At 51.8% G+C, this 10,591-nt stretch overlaps 1 protein-coding gene across 1 annotated transcript; it reads right to left on the reverse strand.

Moving 5' to 3' along the window:
* Window positions 1–2,873: 2,873 nt before the first annotated feature.
* LOC137911423 (solute carrier family 12 member 6) lies at window positions 2,874–10,591 on the reverse strand. Its single transcript, XM_068755793.1, is given in 27 exon segments — window positions 2,874–2,965; window positions 3,059–3,082; window positions 3,085–3,191; window positions 3,288–3,526; window positions 3,623–3,680; window positions 3,998–4,056; window positions 4,346–4,453; window positions 4,537–4,668; window positions 4,742–4,911; window positions 4,992–5,187; window positions 5,275–5,443; window positions 5,582–5,686; window positions 5,852–5,971; window positions 6,072–6,170; window positions 6,275–6,393; window positions 6,485–6,717; window positions 6,811–6,909; window positions 6,990–7,157; window positions 7,248–7,433; window positions 7,518–7,645; window positions 7,728–7,969; window positions 8,058–8,188; window positions 8,261–8,315; window positions 8,394–8,540; window positions 8,620–8,748; window positions 9,008–9,102; window positions 10,399–10,591. Coding segments are annotated over 27 exon segments (3,603 nt in total).

Raw genomic sequence — 10,591 nt, forward strand, 5'->3', positions numbered from 1 at the left:
CGGACCGCAAACGCAGCATTCAGATAGTAGCCTGTCGCTTGAAAACACAGCCATATATATAAATGTATATAAATATAAATATATATATATATATATATATGACGCGCTATTGACGTTGTTAAAGAAGACGGCTGTCGTTTTCAAGGTGTCAGATAGGGAAGGAAGGCTGATCTTCCCCCCCCCCGTATCACCAGTATATCTCCGTGCTGGCCCGGGCCAGGCAGCTCAATGGATCCAGAGCCACAGATCGTGGATGACGTAGGCGGAAATTATAAAAAACAAAACCAAATGAGAGACAACACCGGATGTTCGGGAACACATTTCAAAATAAAAGAAATTAGTTGGCTTGTGTTTTTATAAGAGTAGAAGGTTGTATTGGAGAACATTTCAATGTGAATAACAAGATGTGAAACAAATAAAATAAAGGTTGTTGGCTGCTTCGCCCCCCCCCCCCCTCCCCCTTTGTAATAAAACAATCAAAGAGCACTCAGAGAACTCAGAGCTCCGCCAATCAGCTCATTCCAAATGTAATTAGATTAATCCGTAAATTGAGTTTTCAAAGAAAAAATTGAATATTTTTTCCGGACCTGGTTCTGGATCAGATCCAGAATATATTTTTTCGGACCCCTTTATGATGCCCGACTCACAATCACAAACGCAGCCCGGCTGTATTCTGATTTTTATTTTGAAAGTTACGACAGGAAGTTATTTTCTTTCACATTAATCCGTAACACCAGTGTTTTAGATATTTTGTTGTGTATTTTAGAGGCTTGTGTCGTAGCGCGTCTGATTTTAAAGCCATTAAAGGCAAGACGTTATGTTGATCAGACTGTTTTTGATGTTTCATCGAATATAATAGCGCTGACAGCCGGTTACCCGCATCTTCTTCTTCGTTGTGTTTGTGACAAACAAACATCGTGTGTTGTAATTGATCATCACATGTGAAGACGAAAGTGATTCTTTTATTACGTCAAAACTTTCGAATACTATCTACTCTTACCTCCATGTTCACCCCCGAATATCTGTTTAGTGTTTTGTTTTTATCCCACTTTTGCTGGTGAACTTCGCCCCAGAACTGATTTCCTCATACATGACGAATCACCGGCTTCCGGGTTGCACGTACAAACGGACGTGACCTCATCACGCAGAAACGATAGGTTGTCGTTCCAAAATAAAAGACGGGTAATTACGTATTCGTGTATTTTGTGCATCGAAGAGGCTTTCGACACAACCGATCTGAACATCACGGTAATTCCTTCCTTTAAAGTATATTACCAATATCGGGGGGAAGACAAACATGTAATTTGAGTAAACAAAAAGCATCACAGGCACTGGAACATTTCCTTCAAAATTGCTTTATTTCCATTTTTTTTTTTCAAGCAAAGTTTTTGATTCATTTTTATATTAATGAGATTTTTAAAAAAAAGATAAACTTGGAATATTTTTTGAGTCTTTATGTACAGCAGCAAAACAATCAACATAAAAGAATCCCTGCACAATAACACTGTAAAAAATAAACACCGAGCCAATGCGTAGGATTTGGAATCAAAAGTTTCTATCTTACATCCCTTTCCATTCGCAACAAGCACAGACCAGCTCTCGGTCACATAAAACAGGAGCATTGCACTCATGGTGACTCAAGCACACACGACATGAGTACAATACTCTCATTAGGAAGAAGCAAGTACACAATATACACGTGTCGTGTATACATCTCACGCATTAATCTTTCCAAGTAACATTTTAACAGCATGCAGTGAAGCAGAGCGCGCCGCTATGATCTAGTGGGTTAATAATACTGGGTTTTCCGAACCCTTGCCAACTCTCGATGCCTCGGACAATTCGTTGAGTGAATTTTGGTTTTCCTGGGGTACCAGATGACATGACAAATTAAGAAATCACAGTTATTCCCATCACACTCAGCAGCAGAGCGCACTGGTGGTGCTTCAGTTTGTTTTTGCAGCTGTACTTGTAAAAAATGACATTTGCTTTTCATCAGTCGTGGAGTATCAGACATTTGGTGGACATCGCTAAAAACAAACAGGAATAATAAAAACAGAAATTAATGAAAGAACAATAGATTAAAATATCTAACTTAACTAATAAACTGTGTGTTTAAGATAAAGTTTGCTGTGCAATGAAACAAGTGCAATCCAATCGTTTTGAGTATTTTTAATTCCTAATGTTGCCTTTAGAAATTACATTTATGGGGAGAACTAAGTCAAAATTAACAGTAGCAGACAAAGTTTTGAGTCTTTTTTTTTTCCTTCAACCACCTTTACATTTATATTTTTTTATTAGTCACTTGACTCGACACGTTGAATGACATGTAAATGAAGCTGACAAATGATTTTTCCCTTTCATCTCAATACATTTAATTTCCTTAAACGAAGCGCTGAGATTAAAAATTCAAAGCTCCTCCTTTCCAGTAATGAAGCGACACGTGGACAGTTTTTTTTATGGGAGAAGAGAGACAAGACATTCAGTCATCTCTGCGGCTGCCTCCGAAACAAATTCAGTACAAAAAGCAAACCCTGAGTCTCATCAGTGGAACAACTTCACCGCCTCTCACTGGATTTATTCTCATTCGCCGGTCTGCCGTCTAAACCCTGGTCCCTATCTCGGCAAAACCAATCCTTTAGGTGAACGACTTTCTCACATGCACACGCACACACACACACACACAGAATTGTGTAAGCAATTTTTGTGTGGCTTTACGGAAGTGGAATGGCAACCTCTTTTATGACAAACAAAAATAAAGAGAGGAAAAGGGTCGGATGGGGTGATGACTGGCGTTGTAGCCAATGACGGCCAACGCCCCCCTCGAGTTCACGCCCCCCCCCCCTAATTTTGGCTGGCTTTTGTTTGTCCAATCAGGAGTAGATGGTGATGACTTCACTTCCTCCACCTCTGACCAACAGGACGCGCTCCAACCCTTCCGTAAGAACCTCCAGGAATTCCATGTCTGGGAAGCAGTTCAGGAACGCCTGGGGAAAAAGACTCCGGCAGATGATGCCGCCTGTCGTGATAAATGAACGAAAGGGGAAGTTAAGGATACAGTTCTCATCCCCCTCCGTGTTCCTGGGGGTCCCGGCATGTTGAGCAGGACCAGCCTGGCATCGTGGGATTTGTTGACGATGACCTCGTTGAGCTTGATGGCGGTGTGCATCCGCCTGACGTTGGAGTGGTCCCTGCAGGACAAACAAAGACTCTTCGGTCCACTCCCACTTCTAACCCCCCCTGCAGACGTGCTGTCCCCCCCCCCCCCCCCCCCCCCCCCCACTCACGGCCTGATGCTGAGCATGTCTCTGAAGCCTTCGGGCGTGGAACAGCCCGAGTGCGTGGCTCTGTTCTGCGACGCCTTCTCTTTGGTCCAGGTCATCTGAACCCTTCGATGATGCTCCGAGCTTCCGCCGCCGGCGCCGCCGGCCGGCCTGTCTCGCTCGCCGCCGTCCGTGTCGTCGTCGTCGTCGGAGCCGATGCTCGTCAGGCGCAGCATGGAGTTGCGGTCTTTCACCAGCTGGGCCTGGATTCGGTAGAAAACAAAACACGTTTCACTCCCATCGCACCTCAAACTCTGGTTTTTCTATCGAGGCTGCTGCTCCAGCATTCCCCCCTCGACTCCTTGTCCCTGTTCCTGTCCGTCCTCGTGTCCCCTGGAGACATCTGGCGTGTTGACCGAGGGAAAGATATAGAGACAGGCAACAAGATGGAACACTAAAAGCTGCAGCCAACTAGAGGGACGCGTTTAGGGCCTGATTTCCTCTTGATTGAATCCTTCAGATAAAAGGGTCCTTTAAGAAATTAAACATTTCAGATAAGAGACATTTGGATCTTACAGAGTCCTCAAAGGTGCTGCTGCTGCTGCTGGAAAAGCCTTTTCTAGTAGAATTAAGATTTCCCCCTGAAATCCTCCCCAAATGCACATGTATTGTTGCATATTAAAAAACGTCTTTGTCTGAAGGATTCGGGCGTTCTCATCTATGCAAACACACAGCCGACGCTCTACATCGCTACATCCAGCCAACTTACATCATCGAAACTCCAGCGCACTCGCTGAGGAGACAACAGGAACGTCGTTATTCAAGGTCAACCGGAAGCTGCCGTTCCACATTTTATTACAAAAAACGGCGAGAAAAAACCCACTTTCTGCTCCGTTTGAGCCATAATGCACCTCGATGTTTTATTATGAGGACTTGGGAGAGATATTTTTCTAATTCACACACACAGACGTGCAACATTTACATCCCTTTACTGATGACCTAAAACGTATCTGATGAAACCGTCTTGCGACGCTAACTCCCGCCGCCTACCGCTTTTCCTCGGACGCAGTCGCGAAGCTCACCTCTTTCTCCCGGTCCGATTTCGAGAGGCGCATCTGCCTGAGCATCTGAGACCTCTGCTCCATCATCAGGGTCCTCTCGTAGGTGTACGCGCTGATGTCGCTGTCATGCTGAGGACGAGACGACGCGTTTAGCACAATATTACACAATTACAACACGTAAAAAAAGTCCTAAGAAAATAAACCCCCGGTACCATCTCAACGACTTCCACCTCAGCCTCGATGCGCAGGTGATAGAGAAAGGTTGCCAGATCCTTCTTCATCTGGATGGAATTATCCTCCATCTGGGCCACGGTGAAGATTCGCATCCCGCACTTACGCCACACCTGGGAGGAGAACGTTAAAGTGACGCGGCGAAGTGGGAGAGCCGATAAACGAAAAACAAAAAAAACAAAGAACCTTGTGCTGCCTCAGCAGGAAGGGCAGCAGCATCAGCATCCCCCCGTCGTGGACGATCCACCAGACGTCGACGTAGCCTTCGGCGCAGGGCTCGCTGTTCCCGGGGAACAGAGAGATGTTTTTGGGCACCAGCAGGGCGAGGTGGGCTGCCGTGGTCACCCGCACCGTGTCTGGAAGGAAGACGGGTGGGGGGGGGATGAAGCGGACGACCCCTCTGGAGACGATGGCTTCCCACCCTCAAGAGACTCACTGATGAAGGTCTTCCACGCTTGAGGGTCCTCGCTCTGCCGCCAGGCGTGAGGCCAGCCCATCACCACCGTGTTGGGCTTCATGCCCCCCAGCCCGCTGGACTGGATCATGTGACTTATGCCCTCGCGCGGCTTCTGGGCCACGATGCATTGGTAGAAGCCCTTCACGCGCTCCTTATCCATCAGGATCTTCAGCGTCTGCGAGGGAAAATGGCCGTTAAAGCTTCCATCCGGGTCCAACGTTTCCACGGGAACATTACGAAGACAGAAGCCCCCCCCCCCCACCTGCTCGGCGGCGAGGGCTTCTCCGTAGCTTTGCAGGAAGTTTCCGCACACGACCGTGCCAACGATGGTCAGGCCCTTCCCCGCCTTCAGCTGGCTGGCGAACGTCAGCAGGCGGGGAGACTTGACGTGGGCGTCCTCGTCCAGTTTGAGCAGAACCAGAACCTGCGGCCTGGAAAAGAGAAGGCGACACACGCGTCCTGAAGGGCAGGAGGAGGAGGAGGAGGAGGAGGAGGAGGAACGCTTCCCGGGCGATGCCTGTGGAATCGGTTCGTCTCAGAGACGGAACGGACGGCGTTCTGAACTCTACCTCCAGTTTTTGGTGTGTGGCGGCCCCTCCTCCAACCTCAGGAGGGCGTAGCGGGCAGCGCTGAGGGAGAGGCCGCGGATCCCGTCCCCCCACTCCTTCTCCGCTCTGATGCACACGTGGACATAAAGAATATAGAATATATCTAAAATGACCCGTTGATCTGTAACACAAACAAAAACGACTCGACACAGATACGTTACACACGCTTAAACACCACGATGTGCATGAACTCATAAAGGGGGGGGGGGTTACATCGCCATGGCAACATACCCGTGGTACTCGATGTACTTGTAGATCATTCCCGCAATCACCATGGCAACAATCGCATAGTACCAGGAGGATATGAACATCAGAGCCAGGCAGATGGACATCCCCAAAAACGACAAGGACCTGGAAGCAGAGTTACAGAACAGTGCGTTTATGAATCAATTCGTTTGTGTGCGTGTGTGTGTGTGCGTGTGTGTGTGTGTGTGCGTAAGTGTGCGTGTACCAGTGGTAGTAGTTGAAGCGGGGCCTCCAGTTCGGCGTCCTCAGGAGGGTCTGGAGCGCACAGGCCAGATTCACAAACAGGTAGCACATCAGGAAGAACCTAGTTCAAGAAATGTATTCAAACTGGAAGCCCTGAAGACAAAAGTTCACACACACACACACACGCACACGCACACACGCACACACAGTGCCTATGTGGCTCACATTGTGAGGATCGGAGCCACCAGGTCAAGGGAGGCGATGAGAATCCCCAGCTCAGCTATCAGGGATGTGAGCAGCAGGGCCCATGTAGGCTCCCCGTTAGCCTTCCCGTGGCCAAAGACCTGGCAGAAACACGCAGGGTTTCATGTGATGCTAGTCGCTTTAGCTCGCTAACCCCGACCCCGTCGTTAAAATGAGAAACTGAACTCTAACCCTGAGGAAGGGGATGATGTTGTCCTTGGCGATGGCCTGCAGCAGCCGCGGCGCCCCCGTGAGCGACTGGAGGCCCGCGCCACACGTCGAAAAGAAGGAGCCAATCACGATGACCCAGGGAGACGGCCAGGCGAGAGTCCCCACCACCAAATTCCCCCTGACGGAGTCCCCGAACTTGTCTCTGAGGACGACGCCGTCGATGCAGGCGCCGAACAAAACGACGCTGCTCAGGTCTGGAAGGAAGGCGCTAAGAAACGAAACTTCGGAGGCGGCAAACAAAATGAGAATAAAAGAATGAAAATCAGAAGTTTGTCATCCGAGGATACAGACGATGGACGTGGTGAGGATGGCGAAAATGGTGCCGATGGGGATGGAGCGCTGGGCGTCCTTCAGGTCGCCGGAGCGGTTGGAACCGGCCATGATTCCTGAGCACAAGGGGGGAGGAAATCAAGTCGCGCGACTTACGAGCACCCGGTCCTCGGATGACCCGGTGGGCGGGGCTTACCTGTGACAGACGGGAAGAAAATGCCCACCAGCAGCGTGAAGGAGGTGGTGATGTCAGCAAACACGTAGGGATGACGAGTGGATGCCGCGTTTGCATCCGGAGGGGAGGAGCCAAGGGAGATTTTCTCCACTACGTCCCCTTTGCCGAGGTAGGCGCTCCACAGGTTCTCTGCGGAGAAGACGTTTGACGTGTCCCCCCGTTGTGTTTTGGTCCGTCCCCCCCCCCCCCCCCCCCCGCAGGGTTGATCATCAGTCTGACCTGAAATGACGCCGCTCGCCAGACCGGGGATCCCGTCGATCTCGGAGAAGTTATTGGCGATGAAGTATTCGTCGCAGGAGGCGTTGAGTTCTGAGCCGCTGCAAAAGTGCTTCCAAATCCTCGTGGTCCTCTCCACCAGAGCAGGAGCGGCGCTGGGGTCAAAGGTCGGGCCGACGGCGACGCTTTCTGATGGGGGGGGGGGACGGCGTGAGACACGAAAACGAACGGGCGCGACGGAGAACGCCCTGCGAGAGGACGCCGCACGCCTACCGTTGACGAAGGTGAAGTTGGACTCGGCGCCCTCCGGTGGTTCTACGCTCGGCAGCAGGACGGTTTTCGCACAGCGGTCGTCGTCCACTTCGTGGCCGCTGATGGTTCTGTTCCCCAGCAGGCAAACGCTGTGGGCGACGGGAACAAGTCAAGCACCCCCGGCGTGTTTTCTTTTTTTGGGGGGGGGGGGGGGCTCAAATCGACACTTACGGGAAACTTGGCGGTTTGAAGGCGGAGACCAGAGCGCCGACGTAGATGGAGACGATGGAGACGATGACGCAGGCCAAAAAGATGGAGGCCAGCTTGTTGACGTAGCGCACGCCGACGAAGACCAGCAAGGACATCAGGAGGAGGAAGATGGAGCCGTAAACGCGCATGTTGTTCAACATGGCCGCCCCTTCGCCTTCAGGCTGCTTCGACTCGAAAATGGCCGCCTTAGGAGCCATGTACATCTGGAGGGGGGGCGAAATGACGATTCAATAAATGAATGAATATAGAAACCAAGTAACCGGCGGGAACGCCGGATACGGATCGACCCACCAGAAGGATCTCGATGGCGCCGAGGATGTACAGCGCTCCGGCGAAGGTGGTGCCCAAGTAGAAGCAAAGGCCCACTGCCCCCCCAAACTCTGGACCCAGAGAGCGACTGATCATGAAGTAGGCACCTCCCGCTGGAGGAGGAGAGGGGGATAAGTAAGAGAGTAAACAGAGAGACGCGACTCAGGAAGTCTCCGGAGGAATACCTGGCACGACTCCGTTGGTAGCGATCGCACTCATCGATATCGCCGTCAGCATCGTCTGCAGGGAGACAAGAGGAGGTGCCGATTTCAGCAATGGCCCCTCCCCCCCCCGGCGCTCCCCTCTATTCGCACTCACGCAGCAGCAGCATATGAAGACGATGCAGAGGCCCTGCAGCACGCCGGCAGAGCCGACCACCCAGGTGAGCCGCAGGAACAGGATGACGCCGAAGATGTTCTGGAGGCAAGGCAGGTAAACGCCCATGAAGGTCCCCATCTGTGGCGACTGGGAAGGGAGGGAGGAGAGGATCGTCAGCAAAGGAATATAGAACCCCCCCCCCCGGCGTCGTTTGAGTCACGAATACCTTGCTGGCTTTCTTCTTCTCGCCGATGATCTCCGCCTCCTCGTGCTCCTTGGCTCCCTGCGTCAGGTTGGTGTAGTTGGCCAGACGGCTGAGCAGAGAGGACACCTTCGGCCGAGTGTCCATTTCCTCCTGCGGCGGGGGAAAGAAAGGGGGAAGCGGTGACAGGAAGAAAGAAAGAGAGAAAGGAAAGAAGAAGGGCGAAACGGAGAGAAAGAGAGAATGCAATGACTTATAAAAAGGGGACGCCGTCGTCATGGGAACTTGAACATCTACAAATATGTTGCTTTATTTTACGGCTAACGAACGAGCAAAAGTAGCAGACGTCGCCATCGTTAGTAAACACCGTGAACAACGTATTAAAAACAGTCGCTTTTTGGCGTTTTCCAACCTCAAATAAGGCCAAATTGCGGTCGTAGAAGTCGTCATCGTCCGCGCCGTGAGCGTTGTTGATGTAGACGCTGGAGATTTTAGAATTTCCTTCACCTGGATACAGAAAAGAGGATTGAGAAGGGAGGAGCATATTATGAACAAACGTTCTCAGATCAGCACAGAGGAGGACGGCTAATGGCGCTAATGGCGCTAATGTTGCTCTCCCTCACATCAGTAAACCTCGACTAGAGTTGACTCTACACGGGAGAGTATTTATAAAAAAAACAAAAACAAACAGGCTTCCGAACATGGAATGTCGCTCTGGCGACGACAGCGTTTATGTCATCGGAGGCACGGCGACTTCAGACTCAACCCGTCCGACCGCAGAGACTCCTCGCCCGCTACTTTCTGCAGAGTCGATGAACCGTGTAGGACCTCAATGGCCGCCTCGGGATCGGGATTCCCTCACGCACCGATGCGAGGTTGCAGGAACAGAGGAACGCAGCTGTGTCTTTCTGCATGAGAACCCCCCCGCCCCCCCTGTGAGCGACCAGCGAAGGGGAAAGCTGTTGGGACTCAGGTGTGTATGGAATGTCGTGTTCTCTGTCGGACGCCGTTGTCCTGAACATAAAAGCCTCACGGCGCGTTGGGACCTTTCTGAAAATACCCCCCCCCCCCGCCCCTCCTCCCGCCCGTCTGGATCCAGACTCGGCGCTTTCCTGTTCCAGTTCAGACGTCCAGTCACATCGACAACCTTCTCCATCTTTGTCCTCCTTCGTAAAGAGGCGCACCGTCACGCCGCCCGATCGAACCTCAGATTACCGCAGCTCAGTCGCTATTTATAGGAGTGCATTAAAACCATGAGGCGTCCTCGATGCAACCGGCTCAGCGGATAAACAGCTCGCCGTGGCTCCGACGGCCCGATCAGCGGCGGGTCGCCGCAGCTGTTCGGAAAAACGCTCGCAGGAGGAGTCCAAAGAGAAACTTTTTCCTTTCCCTCAGTCTGAATTCCGTCCCGATCTCACGGGATGAACGAATCGAAAAATGACACCTCGTCCGCAAATCTCACGATTCGTTCCGTAAGGCCGTAATCTCGAATGTCTTTGAGAAACGAGGCGCGGCGTTCACGCGAGCCGGCGCCGTGACGCGGCGAGGCGGGAGTCTGAAAAGTCTTTTTTTCTCCTCGGAGGATTTTACACTTTACTTCATCTCCGGCAGGGATTTGAGCTTTAGCTCGTTCAGGCTTAATTAGCCGCTCTCGGCACTTTATTAGAAACGTTCGGGATGAACGGACGGCTGAGACGCCGAACAACGACATCAGTCAGGAGGCGGGGATTCGCCATTCAGCTCGGGGGGTCGGCGTCACGCCCGAAAAAACGGAAGCGCCAAGCGAATCTCCGTGTTCCTCACCTTGCTCCAAACTGCTGCGGTCCGGCGTCGCGCCGCCCGACGCCTCGCTGAGCGGCTCGCTGCGGTTGACGCTCTCCTTGGAGCCGAAGCGCACGCGGGCGGCGGAGCGGCAGCCGATGTCGGGCGACGTGTCCGACAGCCCCGGCAGGTCCTCCGCCTTGGTGGGCGTTACGGTGAAGCGTACCGAGGCCAT

The sequence above is a fragment of the Brachionichthys hirsutus genome, chromosome 23 (genome assembly GCF_040956055.1).
Source record: "Brachionichthys hirsutus isolate HB-005 chromosome 23, CSIRO-AGI_Bhir_v1, whole genome shotgun sequence".
Lineage (NCBI taxonomy): Eukaryota > Metazoa > Chordata > Actinopteri > Lophiiformes > Brachionichthyidae > Brachionichthys > Brachionichthys hirsutus.